Source organism: Electrona antarctica (assembly GCF_951216825.1).
Source record: "Electrona antarctica genome assembly, chromosome: 15".
In the NCBI taxonomy this organism is placed as follows: domain Eukaryota; kingdom Metazoa; phylum Chordata; class Actinopteri; order Myctophiformes; family Myctophidae; genus Electrona; species Electrona antarctica.
In genome coordinates, this window is record NC_136796.1 from 46,700,777 (window position 1) to 46,719,821 (window position 19,045).

A 19,045-nucleotide genomic window follows, 5' to 3' on the forward strand; every position below is an offset into this window, starting at 1 on the left:
CTGTCATAATGTTTTCATATTGCCATGTGCATTATTTACTAATATTGAATGCATGCAGTACATGTGCAAATGCATGTGCATTAGTGTAGCCTACCGTAGGTGCAATCCCCCACTTCAGAAAATATCAATGGTCATACATCATAGATATGTCATAGATGACTGAAGTCAAGCTGGTCACCTGAAATCTGAGTGAGGGTCCACTGGGTTTCCATGTCGATGTTTGTGTGTGAATGACATTTTTGAGTGGTGCAACGACTCCAAGGAACTGTCTGTTCTCAGTCGCCAAAACTGATTTCAGTCATTTGTAAGCACTCATTCCGTCACGATACCATTATTGAACTGGATCGCTATACTGTCTGTTATGCTTTAAATTGTTGTGTATATTGTGTAGGAGGATTCACATACTGTGTGTGTTGAGGTTCAGGTTCATTACTGAAGTTAGGAGGTTCACATTTAGAGCCGTCACTCTTCATAGACACACAGCTGGGTGTTGGAGACTCTGCTCTGTGGTACAGGCTTCTGGAATCATAGAAATGTTTCTATAATGAGGGTTCCAGCAAGAATCTTGGGAACACTTTTGTTGACAGAAATGCTGCCAAACATCTTTCTTTATAATGTTAAAATCACAAATCACATTGTCTACCATAGACTACCATTGTTTTCACATTCTGTATTTGTCATTCATGTAATTCACATTTTAATGATATTCAGAAAGTGTGATGTAGAACATTCATATGTAATGTATCATATTTGCAAAGGTGCGCTGTCACAATGTTTTCATTATTGTATTATTATTATTATGTATTAATATGTGACTAAATTTGACTGAGGGACTGCCATTGGATTTTTTTGAATTTTATTTTTTTCATGTCATGTGAAAGCAGGGATTCATAGCTTCAAATTGATTGATTGATTGATTGATTGATACATTTTCATCTTGGGTTGGATATGTGGCTCATAAAAGTATTATACCAATTATCACTCGCATGACTGTAGTAAGGCCAGTCAAGCTGACTTCATGTCAAAAAGACCTTTATTTCCTGCAATGTCATTGGCTACTGTCTTCCCTTGGAGCTCCAGACGAGTTTACACCTTCTCCCCCCAGCGGGGTAGAGCCATTGTCTTTTGAATTGAACAATGGGCTGTCTGGAGGTGTGAAGTTCACTCCCATGGGAGAGAAAGGGTGACAGGGGTCAGTTTGACCCAAAACGAACAGGCAGAGATGAGTATGCCTAAATTCATGTTTACAAAAGGTTTAAGATGAAAAAAAGAGATTTGAATCGAATATTTAGGAAAAGTCATGGAAGGGGAATTCTGAGAGCTTAATCGAGGGCAAAGATAATAAAAATCTCAAAATGGATCAGAAAGACCTCACAGACAGGGGTGTATTTACTGTAGGCAAAGGCAGGCAGCAGCCTTACTTTGCTACGTTTCTGCCTCCCCTCCGACAACCGGTTATTTAAATGATATGGCATATAGGCCGCCGTCTAGCCGCTGCAAGGCCGACAGACAGTGTATCAGACAGAATAATTCACATGTATTCTCTCTGACACGTCCTGCGTGTCTGGAGGGGTTTGAGTCTTTTCACACTCTGGTGTGAAACGTGTCTGCCAGGGGCCTGCATGGCATCCCCACGACATATAAACACCACACACACACACGTCCCGACCTCATTCTTCATTTGATTCTTCATTTGATTCAGAGACATAGCAATAGCACTGGAGAAAGAAAATAGTTTGTCCAGAGCAAACTTATTTTGGACGCAAGGACGCCTAAACCTGTAGGGTAGGGTAGGCTACCACTGCTTACAGCGGCTGACCGGCAGCAATCACACCAGCCCCGTTCAACACCACCACCACCACCACCCGCGCTGGGGGAGAACCAGAGGTCCGTCACTGTTGCTGCTTTTGCATCCATTGGACTGTCGGTCTCTACAGAGACAATCGGGATTCTATCAGCTATCGAGGAGCTACCAACACAGCTAACAACATTCCTAGCTACTGAAATCAATGGGAAATTACTCGCATAACAGCAGCTGGTATTTTGGCTTCAATAAAGCAAAAAAACAACAAAAAAACTGTTTTGACACTGACATTTGAAAGAGAACCAATAGGCAGACAGATTATGACGCTATGCTATTATATGACGCTTTTTCCCCTTTTTCTCTCATGTAGCTCCATTATATCTGACTGGTGCAGTGCTTGTGGCTACAGCTACAAGCAGTGGAAAGTTATTTGTTTTACTACTTCAGTTCACAGTTCAATTTAAAAATGAAATCGTTCAGTTCATAGTTCAATTTAAAAATGAAATCGTTCAGTTCATAGTTCATCATTCAAGATTTTGAACTAAAGTTCATGGTTCGAAAAAATGAACTATTATAGTTATTTTTAGTTTTTTTTAATTTTTATTATTATTATTTCCACAGTCCATAGGAATAAGGTCTGCTATTGGGAATGAACTCCAAAACTTTTGGATTAATAAAGTGACAACTTTTACAATATCTCCATTACCATTATCCAAATTAATTCCTTATCGTTTTTTTACATTTTGGAAATTATAGCTCTTTTGCAATGTGAAATGCCACCAAATTCTTAATCATTTTCCTTGTCTTTATAGGTCAACTTGTGAAAGCTGCATGCTTTTATTGTGAAGGCAAAAGTTTCTGAATGTTCTCAGTTCTCACAGCCTGCATATCTCTGTGTGCTGAAAATAGCTGATCTACAAGCTCGCTTGTAGATCAGTGGTGCACCTTGGGAGGGAGATGTCTTTTGTTGGCCGTTCAGGGCGATATTGACACACACCTCCTCGACACAAAAATAACAAGCTATTGGAAGCTATTTTTCATTTAGTTTAACCGTAGAACACTAAACATTGGAAGCTTTATAGTGTTGTGTATATTGTGTAGGAGGATTCACATACTGTGTGTGTTGAGGTCCAGGTTCATTACTGAAGTTAGGAGGTTCACATTTAGAGCCGTCACTCTTCATAGACACACAGCTGGGTGTTGGAGATTCTGGTCTGTGGTACAGACTTCTGGAATCATAGAAATGTTTCTATAATTATCACGTGAATGAAGAAGTATGTTTATTCAATATGTGTTGTTTAGGGAGGTCTGAAGTTTAGTTTATAGTGACATTGAGATGTTGGAGTAACCAAGAGGTGGAAGCATAGTTAAATGGTCATTGAATGAATGAGGGCTTCAGCAAAAGTCTTGAGAACACTTTTGTTGACAGAAATTCTGTAACGAAAAGGCCTTGTGCACTCCTACAAGGACAGGTGCGTCGGAGCCGGCAACCAAATGCTTATCATGAGAAGAAAAGGGTCCCGCACACTGTCTTTCACTTATAGAGCAGTAGTTTTATTAGATGACAACGTTTCTCTCAAAACGACCTTCATCAGGTATCTGGTTTACAACAAGAAAACGGTAATGGCTATATAGAGGAACTCAGAGAGGCGAGGACCAATCAGAGGCACACGCCAATCTGTTACCATAGGGAGGGAACAACCCATAAAGCCCTACAGGACAGAAATTCTGCCAAAAATCTTTCTTGATAATGTTATCACACTTTTAAAAATCACAAATCGCGCCCATTGTCTACCAGTCATAGGCTACCATTGTTATAACTTGACTGCCGACCCGGATCTACTTGGTTTTAGTGCAGGGCTGCCAACTTACAGAAAGTGTAGACCTAAGTGAGACCTAAGTGTCACAATGCGTTCGGTCGCCTGAGTCGGCCGGAAAGAAATTTTTTTTTTTAACGTTGATTTGGCATGTTTTAATTAACATGTTTTTATATTTAGACTAATGGCTTCACCTCCTTTGTGCTCCCTCTCTGCATAGTGATTGGCATGGGGGGGGGGGGGGGGCATTAGTTAGTTGGCACAGTCACCACCACACACCCAATATTTATTACCCACTATTTATTGACATTACAATCCATTTTCCTGGCTTAAATTCTAATCCCAACCATTACACCCCCAATATATGCATTACTCAATATTTGATATATCTATATTCACATATGTGAACTAATTTCTGAACTAATTTCTGTAGTTTTATAAATTATAATCCCAACCATTGAAAACAAATGACAAATCACTAAATAGTTTTCAACTTGACAGTTCGGCCACAAGGGGGACCGTGGCACTGGCCAAATACCATAAACTCAGTATTAAACCATTTGTGAACAAGACTTTGTGAGGAACATTCATTCCTGTAGGCCAGAGGTTATCAAACTAGGAAAATAGGAAGGTGGTCACACATTGACAACTAAAAGGTGTATGCTATCTTTCCTACTTTTAAATAGACTGAAACAAAAATACTATTAAGATTCTCTCAACAGAACAAGGCTGCAGGACAGGAATCACAGTATATTTCCTATAAATCCACATATTGTTATATGCACATATACACTGGATACCGGTAATATATTGGCATGTATGTTCATATATTTGTTTTCATATTTGCAAAGGTGCGCTGTCATAATGTTTTCATATTTGCAAAGGTGCGCTGTCATAATGTTTTCATATTGCCATGTGCATTATTTACTAATATTGAATGCATGCAGTACATGTGCAAATGCATGTGCATTAGTGTAGCCTACCGTAGGTGCAATCCCCCACTTCAGAAAATATCAATGGTCATACATCATAGATATGTCATAGATGACTGAAGTCAAGCTGGTCACCTGAAATCTGAGTGAGGGTCCACTGGGTTTCCATGTCGATGTTTGTGTGTGAATGACATTTTTGAGTGGTGCAACGACTCCAAGGAACTGTCTGTTCTCAGTCGCCAAAACTGATTTCAGTCATTTGTAAGCACGCATTCCGTCACGATACCATTATTGAACTGGATCGCTATACTGTCTGTTATGCTTTAAATTGTTGTGTATATTGTGTAGGAGGATTCACATACTGTGTGTGTTGAGGTCCAGGTTCATTACTGAAGTTAGGAGGTTCACATTTAGAGCCGTCACTCTTCATAGACACACAGCTGGGTGTTGGAGACTCTGCTCTGTGGTACAGACTTCTGGAATCATAGAAATGTTTCTATAATGAGGGTTCCAGCAAGAATCTTGGGAACACTTTTGTTGACAGAAATTCTGCCAAACATCTTTCTTTATAATGTTAAAATCACAAATCACATTGTCTACCATAGACTACCATTGTTTTCACATTCTGTATTTGTCATTCATGTAATTCACATTTTAATGATATTCAGAAAGTGTGTTGTAGAACATTCATATGTAATGTATCATATTTGCAAAGGTGCGCTGTCACAATGTTTTCATTATTGTATTATTATTATTATGTATTAATATGTGACTAAATTTGACTGAGGGACTGCCATTGGATTTTTTTGAATTTTATTTTTTTCATGTCATGTGAAAGCAGGGAATCATAGCTTCAAATTGACACATTGGTTGTTCAGTTTGACCCACCAGTTTTGGAGATATGGCTTATAGAGTAATGTCTTGCAGAAAACAGACTTGAAAGGTTCACTTCTGTGGTCTCTAACATTACACCTAGCATTACACCTGTTTAAGCATTTATTTCATATTTACATGTCGATTTCAGCTCTGACACTACTCTGGTGAAAAGCTGGAATTTGCACGATGGCAGGCTCTCAGTCAAATCTGGTCACATATTGCATGCATCATTCCTGCCGGGCGGAAACCTCATAACTCCAGTTTTTAGTTGTGTTGTGTATTTTGTTTGCATAAATCAGTGCTATTGAACACCCTTTACGTCTGTGTGTTGTTTCGAAAATATTGAACCAATATAAAGTAGAAAAAGACGCATTGGACAAAACCCCTTAACTCCATTGGACCCTCAAACTAACTCCCCCACCTCTCCTCCTCTCATGCAAGTAATTGACAATATCTAAAAACACCAGCACAGAGCACAGTGCAGTACAGACTATGTACAGACTATGGTGTAGCACATGCACAGGTGCATGATGAGAGGAAGTACAGTACAGTACAGTACAGTACAGTACAGTACAGTACAGTACAGTACAGTACAGTACAGTACAGTACAGTACAGTACAGTGCAGTACAGTACAGTACAGTACAGTACAGTACATAGTCTGACAACCAATAGTCAGACACCCCACACTCTAACATTTAACAGGCTGGATCATCCAGTTTAGGTGGAAATATGGAGTAGGTCTAACTCAGTTTCTCTCAACTTGTTGTTATAACTAATTTAAAATAAGTTAATTGGACTTTCGGTCAAAAAAGATGTCTAACTTGATGTGTTTGATTTGGGTTAATTTAGAAAAAATAAGTTTTGAAAATTAAAAATTAGTAAAAGTAAGTTACTTGAACATTAGAGTCGAACGAGTTGGGTCAACTTGGTAAAAGTACTTTGAGTTTGAACCATTCTTCACGCATGCGCACTCAGCAGGGCGGTACTTCTCTGAAAGCCCGCGCTGCTGTTCACTGAATGCACTTTCAGGAAGAACAACAACAGGTCATGCAACTGTCTCCACTCTCCGCAAATACGTTTTATATTTGGTGAGTAGTCCTACATATTTTATCATTTCTCAAATCGTTTCACTGTGTTGAAATTGTGTGTTTTATCTGCTTCCCTACTGTTTAGAGTTTTATCTGTTTCCCTACTACTGTTTATCGTCTACAACGGGCATGGTGTTGTTGGCTGCTTTACAAAAACACCGCGCAATGCAGTAGTTTTGACTTCGTAAAACAGTAGGTTATTTACCAGACTCACTGAAGGGTATATAAAAGCCCCTTCTACCAGCGTGTGTGTACGGGCAGCAAGTGAAATGATTTCACCCATGTTTGAGTGACTGCGAGACATGACGAAAATGTAGCCTTTTTTCAAGCCTTGTTGTTGTTACGTTCGGTTCGGTGTGTGCTGCTGCAGTTTATAGAGAGACACGTTACGGGCCGTAACGTGTCTCTCTATAATCTGCAGCAGCACACGTGTCTGCTGTAACATTAGCAGTTGTTTGTGTTCATTAAATCGCCACGTTGTTATGTTTATGGGTTAGGGTAACATCCCTTCACTTATAGGCTATTTGCACGTAGCTTTTAGGCTAACGGCTAGCTAAAGCCATAAGGGAAAGTCAGTGACGTCACACAGCCCCACTACCCCTTCCGTGTGACTGTGACGTCACGGTCAAATCCTTAGTTGACTGTTGGCGTCTGTCAAATGTCATCAAATGGTCCGTGGCTATAATTGCCAATAAATAATGGATCTTGAAATGAAATCGGTTGAAAACCACTGACTACTAACTTTGATCACTTGAACTTGAGGTTACTGCATGGGCAAATGTTGTAGACTAGTCGTTTTTGGAGAGGTTTATACTGTAGATTAAAATCAGCCATCGTTGTAAGCTTTGTCACATTCAGCATATATTTAGTGTAGAGGGAAATATAATGGCAGAGGATTTAAAGGGATAGTTTCGAATTTTTTAACTTAAGCTGTATGAAATACTTGCCATTAATATAGTGTATTAATTGATTGCCTGGGTCCCGTGGTGGGAGTTCTGCTCTGGTTTTGGTCAATATTAAGTAGTTCCGGTCATTTTGTGGGGGGCACAGGGGGCCACCAAGGGGCCAGTGAGGCGCTCCAACGTTGAAGCACTGCACTGGGCCCTAGTGGTAAGAGCCTAAGAGGACCACCAAAATGTGGTGGTCAAATGTGGAAGTAGACGTTCTGAGATGGACTCCGGGTGCTTCAAAACGCCACTGAGCAACTTCCACTGACATGAATAGCGGGGGGGGCGGAGCTTCGCGCCAGTTGAGTCTCTATCCTTCTTTATACTCTATGGGGGGCTTGGGGGCCACGCATTAAAAGTAAATGAATCCACAAAACTAACGTCATTTGTATTGTTGACCCATTTCTAAAATATTAGTGCAACTTTCGTTCATTTTTTACCCCTCTATCACATGGAACTATGTTTTTTTGTGTCCATATCACTACGCCCAAAAAATTGTTCCATGTGATAGAGGGGTCAAAGTTGAACGGAAGTTGCGCTAATATTTTAGAAATAGGTCAACAATACAAATGACGTTAGTTTTGTGGATTAATTTACTTTTACTGCGTGGCCCCCTGTGCTCCCCACAAAATGACCGGAACTACTTAATATTGACCAAAACCAGAGCAGAACTCCCACCACGGGACTCGGGCAATCAACTAATACAGTTGCAACCACTATATTAATGTAAAGTATTTCATACAGCTTAAGTTAAAAAAAATCGGAACTATCCCTTTAACCCATTCTGGGCGGGAACCCTGTTGGTGTTTTAAGCATTATGTTATACTTTAGCTATTCAAAGATAGCAGATCTACAAGCTCATAGCGTGCCACTGAGTGCTGTGCTACGAGCTTGTAGATCTATTTTTGAAAAATTGTGAAAATGTGGCATAAATCTTTGAATATATATTCTTTCAGAGCAAACGTTTTTAAATCAAATCTTTGCTTCTGGGGGGTCCCTGGAACAACATATTTTCAGATGGGGATCGGTGGCCAATTGCATATATTTTTGGGGGCCCTTGACATGAAAAAGTTTGAGAACGAAAGCTTATTCTTCACTTGCACAATGTAGGAGGCGGGACTAAGGGGGACTTCCTGTTGGGATATCACCCCTGTGTTTGCTTCCTGTCCATCGGGAGTGCATGCAAGTCAGTCATTTTCTACGGACAATTATAGTATTTTCTCGTCACTTGTAATTTTTTTAATTACGTTTAAAAAAAACCTATTCATATGGTTCATTCATTTACCATTTGTTTTTATTGTAATGTTTTATTTAGGGTTTTCTTCTCAAGGGGAAAGTTGTATGCTCCAGTGCCTGTCTGTGCTGCTGCACTATACATACAGGAATACAGTACAGCGGAGTGCAGTACAGTACAGCGGAGTGCAGTACAGTACAGTACAGTACAGCACAGTGGAGTACAGCACAGTGGAGTACAGCACAGTGGAGTACAGTACAGTACAGTACAGTACAGTGGAATACAGTACAGTACAGTACAGTGTAATACAGTACAGTACAGCGGAGTACAGTACAGTGGAGTACAGTACAGTACAGTGGAGTACAGTACAGTACAGCGGAGTGCAGTACAGTACAGCGGAGTGCAGTACAGTACGGTACAGAACAGTACAGTACAGTACAGTACAGTACAGTACAGTGGAATACAGTACGGTACAGTATAGTGGAGTACAGCACAGTACAGTGGAATACAGTACAGTACAGCGGAGTGCAGTACAGTACAGTGCAGTACAGTACAGTGGAGTACAGCACTGTACTGTACTGTACTGTACTGTACTGTACTGTGCTGTACTCCACTGTGCTGTACTCCACTGTGCTATACTCCACTGTACTGTACTGTACTGTACTCCACTGTACTGTACTGTACTCCAGTGTACTGTACCGTACTCCACTGTACTGTGCTGTACTCCACTGTACTGTACCGTACTCCACTGTACTGTGCTGTACTCCACTGTACTGTGCTGTGCTCCACTGTACTGTACTGTACTGTACTGTACTGTATTCCACTGTACTGTATTCCTGTATGTATAGTGCAGCAGCACAGACAGGCACTGGAGCATACAACTTTCCCCTTGAGAAAAAAACCATAAATAAAACATTACAATAAAAACAAATGGTAAATGAATGAACCGTATGAATACAAGTTTTTTTTAAACGTGACGAGAAAATACTATAATTGTCCGTAGAAAATGACTGACTTACATGCACTCCCGATGGACAGGAAGCAAACACAGGGGTGATATCCCAACAGGAAGTCCCCCTTAGTCCCGCCTCCTACATTGTGCAAGTGAAGAATAGTAGACTCTTGTCCCCCTTGTCTGTGACAACAAATTAAGATATCTGATTGTAACATATTTGTAATACATTGCTTGACATGAGCTCAGCTAAAATTCAGAGATTTTGTATATGCAGGATTGTTCAGATATTTGCTACACTGCCCTGTCCTCCATAGGCCAGTCAGTATTATCTTGTCAACATGTGACATTTGGTACCTTCATTTCCAAGATATAATTTATGAATGCACATGGGACACAGAGAGTTGAATGCATGTATATGTTTTCTTATTGTTCGTCTGTTTTTAAATGTGTTTCAGCATTTATTGAGACCGCATTACCGACTCTGTTCATTCCTATTCTCGAGCCCTGTGGTCGCTCTGAGTGCCTGCATATCTTTGTAGACCTGCATTCATGGTTGTTCCAGCCCATGCTATAGTATATGCAATAGGTAGGTAAAGGGCAAACGCAAAATAAGTTAAAGAACAATTATAAGGTTAACATCGACCTGTGTTTTTCATCTCTAAACCTATACTAACAATCCCTACTCAACAGACCAGTCCATGCTGGATGACATCAAGAAGACCATCAACGATGACATGAAGTGTATTATATCTTGGCTACAGCAGCTAAGTATGTCCATTGTCCACCCCCTGAAATTATACAAGGATAAGAATTTGAAATGTGAAATTCTTTAGAATCGTAATCTCTTTCTCTCTGTCCAGGTTGTGGTTGGGTGAGCAGCGCTGTCGACAGTCTGAAGCACCTCCCCACCGTGTGCACAGATGTCCTCCACCTCAACAACGCCACGTCTCATCCTGTAGGCGATTTATCCAAACACAAGCTCTTCATCAAGCTCATGCGACTACCACAGTACTACATTGTGAGTTACTCATGCATGATTCATGAAATCAATGGCAGTCCTTTATTAAATTACGTAATCACTCCTTTGCATGGGCTTTTCCATTCTTTTACAATCTCTTTCTTCCTTGGTTCAATTATCATCTCTTATTTTCTTGCCTCTCTTCTTCCCACTCATCTCTCCTTACCCATAGGTTGTGGAGATGTTGGATGTGCCTGGTTGTCCTACAGACCTACAGTACAAGTATTCCTTCCTCTCTGTGTCGCAGCTGGATGGCGAGGATGGACAATTGCCATGTGCCCAGCTCCTGCAACTCTTCAAACCCAACGTTGAGCAACTTGTCCAAGACACCATGACAGGGAAAGGGGCCCGCCCCGGAACAAATAGGAAGGTAGATATGTGTAGAAGAGTCTAGGATCAGCTTACTGGTATTATGATTTGTTGTTTGCTTAGTATAAAGTAGCTTCTTTTGATATGTTGTGTATGTTGAGATTACATTTCTCTGTGTTGTGCATTAGATGTCTGGAGACCAGAGGGCTCTGGAGCCAAAGAAGCCCAAGCGATCTGTAGAGATGTGTGCCTTCAACAAAAAACCTAGTGGCCATGTGTGACACCAACATGCTCTTCATTGGCCTCAAAGCAGAGGTACAGGTATGTCCCCATATCTTAGGGGTCTTGCTTATAGGACACGTCATCGGCACATTGCTGGCCTGGCCTGGAATCGAACCTGGGACACCCAGGGCCTCTAGTTGTGCAACACGCCTTTTATCACGTTTTGCTTACCACCATTAGCTTCTGAGGGGTGTTATTACCTCCCTCCCTCCCTTTTTGATAAAGGAATCAAAGACCTTGTTTCCGGCTTTCTCTAACAATCTTCCTCACTTTTGTCTTCCTATGAACACATCCAGCCATTCTTTTCTGTTCTTGCATCTAATTTCCCCTCCTCACGGTTCACCAGACTAATGTGCATGTCTGTCGGCGTGTGTGTGTGTGTCTAGCTGTCCAACATGGAGATCCCCAACCAAGAAGTCCAGGTGGAGTGAGACGGATGCAGTCACGCTATACGCCTTCTCAAGTTAATACACACACACAAGCACAACCATCAAACTATTTCAAGAAATGTTGCTGAAAATATACTGACCACAAAATCGCTTATCTCTCCCTTTCCCTAGAATCCCTCCCAGTAAAGAGGTAGGAGAGGAAACCCAGAGAGCTCTAGAACGCTCCCTGTTGGACTGCACCTTCTGCCTGCAGGGCAGGAACAACCACACCTGAGTGGCTGAACTGGTGCTGGCCAACGGCACAAGGAGCAAGGTGTATACACACATACAAAGCGATCACCTCAGGTGTGTTGAGTTATGTGGTTTTTGTAGTTTTCTTTTCTTTTCCACCACATTGTCTTAGCCTCTAAATGTGTCATCCCTCATTTCATCCAATCAGCCTCGTGCCCATGCTGGGTCTGACACAGCGCACCAACACAGCCTACAGTGTTTCTCCATCCTACCCCAGTCAACCACACACATCCGCCTGGCCTTCCGCAACACATGTACTGCAGAAGCTGAGGGGTGGTGGCCATTCGAGACAGTGCCTACAACCTCTTCGACAACACAAAGATCATAGAGGGCTTCTACCCGGCCCCGGGACTCAAGGTATTGGCATAGTGACAAGGCAGAGTTACGGAGTGCTGCATCTTATCTAGGATAGACGATGACTCTGCCGAAGCTACCTGGAGATAAATGCCTGTACATACTGGGCCACATGGAGCGAGGCTCATTGGATGTTCCTGTTAAGCCTAGTTTTTCCTAGCCCGTGTTTCCACACAGGAGGCATTGTGTGTTGCAAGCTAAACCTTAAACTTTGTCTTTATCATGTTCTTCATTTTCCTCTACTCTTGTTTATGTTACTTCCATTGCAGACATTCCTCAACATGTTTGTGGACAGCAACCAGGATGCTCGCAGACGTGATGGACACCCTGGTGAACCAATTGCAAGCCCAGCAGCAGCAAATGAAAGGTGGTGCGGGAGGGGTGTACCCACCACTCATGTCGCCACCAACATCTTACCACACCAACGTAGCCATCACCCTCCATAATGCCCACCCAGTCACCAGGTAAAGATACCATGTGGAGCCCAGCTTTTATGTTTTTTTATGGACTGAAGAAGTCTACAGTATGTGTGTGTTTGTATATTAAAATGCATTTAATTTAGGTATTTATTGCTGCCTGAGCTTGTCAACCCACCATCAAAACATTCTGTTTTTCAGTTCACACTCATCGGCCACGCTCTCTTGGTTAAAGGATAAGGCTGGCGTAGGTTTTTTTTCTTGTCAACACAACAGACTAAATAAAATGGAGTTCTATGATTTGCGGGATATATTTGATTTGTTTTGGGAAGATGTTACTTGAAGAAATGTTTCGTAGGCTATGTTGATAAGAAAGAAATTTAGTCTGTCCTAATTATGTGTAGACATGTCAAAGCAAACCATGTTAGAGCATAATAATAATAATGCGTGAGAGTGAGTGCCCTTTTTGATTGACATGAGAATCATCTTGTTTGTGTCATAAACATTGGACACACGCCTCATTGCCTAGCAGGTAGTAAAGGTTCATACATAGTCTGGATTTTCGGTGGTTAGGTGACCACCGAACTACAACACGACGTCACAAGCCGCTGTGAAGAGCAAACCACTGCCCCAGCCCTTCTCTCTGTTTTTACTCACCACCGCTCAACGTTATTTCAGCTCCGGTGGTCACCTCACCACCGGAGTGGTGGTCACCTCACCACCGAAAATCCAGACTATGTATGAGCCTTAAGCATACAGCCAGTCCTGCTCCTTCCATCCTGCACTGTCTCAGTCCCCCAGCCGAAGCTTGCGAGGAACTTGTCAATTTATACCAGCCCTTTGGTGTGCTGTGCATGTGTACAGGGACCATCCATACCTCTGGCTCCCGAGTGGAGCACTGAGGGCACCCTCTCCCTTTGGTCCTACCCCATCCTTTCTCTTTGGGGATAGCCATGGGCCAGAAAAGCTTTGCCAGCCCCCACGGTAAACTGACATGGGGTTAATTCTAATCTGAAACGGCTGGGCAAGGACTGGCTAAACTAGTGATGTTTTGTCTAGTCACTGCTTGGCCTTAGGGCAGTGCCACACAGAAGTTAGCTAGCCAATAGCCAATAGGTCTTATGAAGTGAATCGACAGTGGGCACACTAGTGCATGCATTTGGATTTCTTTGGGTTGGCAGGCAGTAAGTGAAGTCCATGTGGCTGCTGATGACTGACTTTTTTGCCCAGGTGCTCTAGATCCCAGTTCTCCATATGCCATGGTGTCTCCAAGCCAGAGTGGCCAGTGGCCAGGCTCTCCCCAGGTCCCAGGGCCTTCTCCAGGGGCACGTATGCATGGAATGTCCCCTGGAAACCCATCTCCACTCGCCCATCGCTGACCCTCATTCGCACGTACTGTGACCAGTAAGCATTGCTCTCCTTTGTACAGATTATTTTTGTCTGTCCTCAGACACAACTGTGAGATTTACCAGCAGCATCTTGATCGTGTACTTTTACTTTGAAGAGAATGAATCATGAAATCTAACTTAATGTTTGTTTGCCCAGGTTCCCAGGTCATGCCCAGTAGTATGCCTTGCCTCTACCTCAGCGTCCATGGGCTCCTTCTATCCCCACCATCCTCACTGACATGCTCTGGCTCCCCTCAACCATGCCCTGCCTGGTGCCGGGCATGGCAGGGAGCTACCTCTCCTCCACTGGAACGCTTCTGGGCTCTGTCATCATGAGACACCACCTGCAGAGCATTATCCAGAAAGAGGCCAATGTGAGTGTTGCACAGCTCCGCAGGGCTTTTACGTAGAGTGTCTTTCTAGCCTCTTTCCTTCCATTTACAGTAATTCATCCAAAAACTTCCCATTGTTTCTTTGCTAATTCATCCCTCGATTCCCTCCCTCCTGCAGCTGTCCATCGTGAACTCCAACGAACCAGGTGTCATCATGTTCAAGACGGAGGTGCTCAAGTGTCGCGTGGCTCTAAACCCAAAGAACTACCAGACGCTGCAGCTCAAAGTTACACCGGAGAATGCTGGCCCCTGGTCACAGGAGGAACTACAGGTGCTGGAGAAGTTCTTTGAGACCACGGGTAGGTGCATGTTGTGAGCTTGTAGACCAGTACTGTAGATTAAAATCAGTAATCGTTGTAAACTTGTGTCACATTCAGCATAGATTTAGCGTAGAGGGAAATATAATGGCGGAGGATTTAAATGAATGGGGACTTGAATTATTGTCTATTTTATATTCAAGCTATTATTATTGTTGTTTTACATACTTGGCTTAACTTTTGTTCTCAGGTGTCCGGCTCATCTGGGTTCACCGTCCGTCCACCTGTCCCATCCACCCGGCCATCTCACAGATAAGGTCACCTCATCACCTACAGCACCGCCCGCCCACGGCAACACCCACTGAACACCGACAGCAACACCATCCGTAATGCCCACCTCAACGCCAACCTCAACATCAGACACAGACTGCAGCACAGATGACACAGAGAGCCTGTCCACTGCTGAGAGAAGAGAACACTGGCCTTCGTGTGTCGCTTGGTGCCGCGAAGCTAACAGCTATTATAGGTTATGATATAGAAAGACCAGGTACACTTCAATTTGAAAAACATTTTCTGATGCTGATGGATGGGAAAGTACAATGTGCCTTGGAGGAAGCTCAACCTTGCAGACATTTTTCTAAGTAAAAACAGTAGCTTACCCTTACTGACTGTGAAAACTGCTGGCCATCGTTCTACCACGCTCGTTACAGCAGGCTTCTGATTTACTATCTCTCGTCTGGGTAGTGGGAATGTTTGGTCTATACGTTTTGAGATGAGTGGCATTTGGACGGTTCCAAGAATCATGAGAATCATTCTGCCATTTTTTAGGCTTTTTGCATTCTTTGTCAGGTAAAGCAAGCAAATAATTGCTTCACCTCTTTTTGGCAGCTTGATATCCTTGCTTGATGGCGGTAACTCTGGATTGGCTCTACTACTATTACCCCCATTTGCTAGTACTTCCTCCACTACTCCATTTCTTTTTTTTGAGAGGGACAGACAGTAGGCTGACGGGAAAAGGGGGAGAGAGATGGGGGAGTGACATGCAGTAAAGGCCGTCGGGATCGGGAGTCGAACCCGCGGAACACTGCCAGACTCGGGCTACCGGCCAAGGTGCCTGGACCGCTGAGCCACAGCCCAGGCCCACTACTCTATTTCTTCAAAGCTTTGAGCAAAAGTTGCCCATCTTAGTTATGATAGGTTACCAGCCTTGCCATGGTTCGCCATAACCACGCTCAGAAAGGCAATGGTGCTTTTGCCACACTGATGTACTCTTCTGGCTCTGGATATACTTTGAAACTGTATATTTTCTCAGCAAGATGCTGTAGTATGTTATGCTTCATATCTCTTGATAAGTACAGAAGTGTTCCATCTCTCACATAAGCACGATTGAAGTAGGTTGAAGTTGACAGATGTTTACTGTTCAAGACAGTATTGTACAGTAAACAATACTGTCTTGTACAGTAAACATACAAATCAAATGTTTACTGTACAAGACCATTTATAATTTACTGTTCAAGACAGCATTGTTTACAGATGTTCTGTACAATACAGTATATACTTATACTGTTTACAGAGTTTTTCTTGAAGCTTACTGTACAAAACGGTATTTCTTTTACAATTTCTTTGTGAAAATAAACATCAGTACTTAATGCATTGTTTTATTGGATTATTGTTTTGCACATGAAGATAGTTGTAATTGTATTGTAGAATTAATTTGAATGCATTTATGTTATTGGATTCTCAGGAAAGGAAATGCAATTAAGGGATTCAGGCTACATATAATGTTTAAGTACTGCTTACTCAGAATAAACATGTTTTATAGTACTGCACACTCAAAACAAACTAGTTCTGCTAACTCAGAATAAACATGTTTTATAGTGCAAAACAACTCAAAACCAACTAGTTCTGCTAACTCAGAATAAACATGTTTTATAGTGCTGCACACTCAAAACCAACTAGTTCTGCCAACTCAGAATAAACATGTTTTATAGGGCTGCACACTCAAAACAAACTAGTTCTGCTAACTCAGAATAAACACGTTTTATAGTGCTGCACACTCAAAACAAACTAGTTCTGCTAACTCAGAATAAACATGTTTTATAGTGCTGCACACTCAAAACCAACTAGTTCTGCTAACTCAGAATAAACACGTTTTATAGTGCTGCACACTCAAAACAAACTAGTTCTGCTAACTCAGAATAAACAAGTTGTGTAGTGCACACTCAAAATAAACAAGTTCTGCTAACTCAGAATAAACACGTTAGTGTAGTGCACACTCTGAATAACCAAGTTCTGCTAACTCAGAATAAACAAGTTACTTCAAGTTACTTGTACTGCTTACTCAGAATGAACGAGTTACACTAACTCACTATTCTGAGTTTAGGTTAACTTGATTCGATTGAGGCAATGAGTTTCAGCACTTTTATTGAGTTAACTCAACTCGTTGAATTTTACAGTGCAACAGCACTCAGTTCCGATGGTCTGATTTTAATTAGTTAAAGATCTTTTTTTTAAATTTGTTACACGATGTACGTCGTCCAAAGGGTAACATTTATTTGTTTCCTCTCAAGACATTGCACAACAAGAACATTAAACAAAATAGCAATAAAATAATATAAACCATAAAATGTTACTAACTATATATTTAAACATAGCTCGTTGCATGCTGTACAGATACAAGTACATGTGCACAAATAGCCAGCCTGTCTACTGAACACCGCACTGTGATTTGTACCAATGGCGTCTGTGCAGAATTGCATCGTTCTAGTTGTCATTTGCACACAACTAAGCATGAGATCACATTGTTGTGTTATAATGTTGTGTACCGTATCTGCGGCTCCATTGTCTGAAGGAAGCCGAACCAAAATACATGTTACTCTTATGTACCTGTACACAAGATGTACAGGAGGATTGACATACTGTGTATCTGGAGGTCCAGGTTCATTACTGAAGTCAGGAGGTTCATGACTCTTCATAGACACAGATGGAGGCTCTGCTCTGTGGATGTGATGTTTGTCAGCTCCCTCCTCCTCTCTCTTCTCACACTGACTCATCTTTGGTCTTCAGGAAACCTGTCAAGATTACAGTCACAATACACCAGAAAGCAGTCAATGTTTGCTGCACGCACGCACGCACGCACGCACGCACGCACGCACGCACGCACGCACGCACGCACACACGCACACACACACACACACACACACACACAAACACACACACACATTTTCTACTCCTCGATTGCTCTTTCTTGCACTCTTTATTCTATCCTTGGTTTGCTGTTCTTGATGTGTTTTTGTTGTTTTGAATGTTATGCTATACGTCACTGCATTGTCTGTAATGGCCCCTACACACTGTAGGAGTTTTAAAGTTGTCGGCGAGTCATCAGATCGTCATGTATTTCACACTACAGGAGTCTTTTTTTTAAATCGGCTGTCATTACATCTTTGTGTCTTTCACATGACTAAACAAGGTTCCATCCTGGAGGCTAATCTTTCCGGTGATAAAATGGCCACCAACGTAATCAAAAAAGCCAACCAAAGAACAAGATTCCTTTACAGGATCTCCTCACTGGTCGACAAAAACACCTTGAAGACCTTAACAGGAGCCCTTGTACAAGGCTTCTTTGACTATGCATGCATGCACCTCCTGGTACCACAGCACCTCAAAGGCCCTTAAAACTAGGCTCCAGACCTCCCAAAACAAACTGGTCAGGCTTGGCCTCACCCCCCGAACCCACCTCACCCCTGCCCACTTTGACAGACTGGCATGGCTTAGGGTCGGCGACAGAGTACAGCATCTTGCGATGGGTCTGGTCCACAAGATTCGATACTCCACCAAGATACCCATGTACCTGTGTAGAATAGATACTTCCTTAATGTTAACGAAGTCCACACCCACAACACCAGAGGGAGTGCAACGAACCATGTTCAACCCAGATTCGGCACAAACAAGGGACTAAATTCTTTTCGCTCCTATGCCACCAAAATGTGGAACGCCCTACAGTCATTAAGACATGCGAATCCCTTGACTCCTTCAAAACCGCTCTCAAAGGGCACCTACGGATGACTGCAATTCGAAACTGGCCCCCGTAAAATCTGAATCCCCCCCACCGCCCCCCCCCCCCCCCCCCCACTTTTACCCTCACTGTATAGGTTTCTTTTCCCTTTTTACCTCCATTATGATGAATTCCTGTACTGTTCTTTGTCTATATAGAAGTGTCTATTTGTACGTCTCTACATGTTTTGATGAATTGAACATGGTGGACCCTGTTGTAAAAAAGTGTAATGCTTAATTGG

At 42.3% G+C, this 19,045-nt stretch overlaps 1 protein-coding gene across 1 annotated transcript; it reads left to right on the forward strand.

Annotated features, from left to right (window-relative positions):
- Positions 1 to 6,420: 6,420 nt before the first annotated feature.
- Positions 6,421 to 16,368, forward strand: LOC306938916 (mediator of RNA polymerase II transcription subunit 14-like). Its single transcript, XM_079523283.1, has 14 exons — positions 6,421 to 6,518; positions 10,110 to 10,240; positions 10,345 to 10,422; positions 10,515 to 10,672; positions 10,845 to 11,042; positions 11,170 to 11,302; positions 11,650 to 11,726; positions 11,824 to 11,997; positions 12,092 to 12,300; positions 12,567 to 12,761; positions 13,944 to 14,117; positions 14,259 to 14,475; positions 14,612 to 14,792; positions 15,001 to 16,368. Exons 2-6 carry the CDS (start codon positions 10,204 to 10,206, stop codon positions 11,260 to 11,262), a joined length of 564 nt encoding a protein of 187 aa, XP_079379409.1. The 5' UTR covers positions 6,421 to 6,518; positions 10,110 to 10,203; the 3' UTR covers positions 11,263 to 11,302; positions 11,650 to 11,726; positions 11,824 to 11,997; positions 12,092 to 12,300; positions 12,567 to 12,761; positions 13,944 to 14,117; positions 14,259 to 14,475; positions 14,612 to 14,792; positions 15,001 to 16,368.
- Positions 16,369 to 19,045: the final 2,677 nt, after the last annotated feature.

What these genes read in the sequence shown, in the direction of transcription:
- LOC306938916 (XM_079523283.1), top strand. Translation starts at nt 10,204, where the DNA reads ATGGTTGTTCCAGCCCATGCTATAGTATATGCAATAG. An exon ending in TGCTATAGTATATGCAATAG is followed by an intron (nt 10,241 to 10,344) that starts GTAGGTAAAGGG and finishes CCTACTCAACAG; the next exon opens with ACCAGTCCATGCTGGATGAC. An exon ending in GCCCCGGAACAAATAGGAAG is followed by an intron (nt 11,043 to 11,169) that starts GTAGATATGTGT and finishes GTTGTGCATTAG; the next exon opens with ATGTCTGGAGACCAGAGGGC.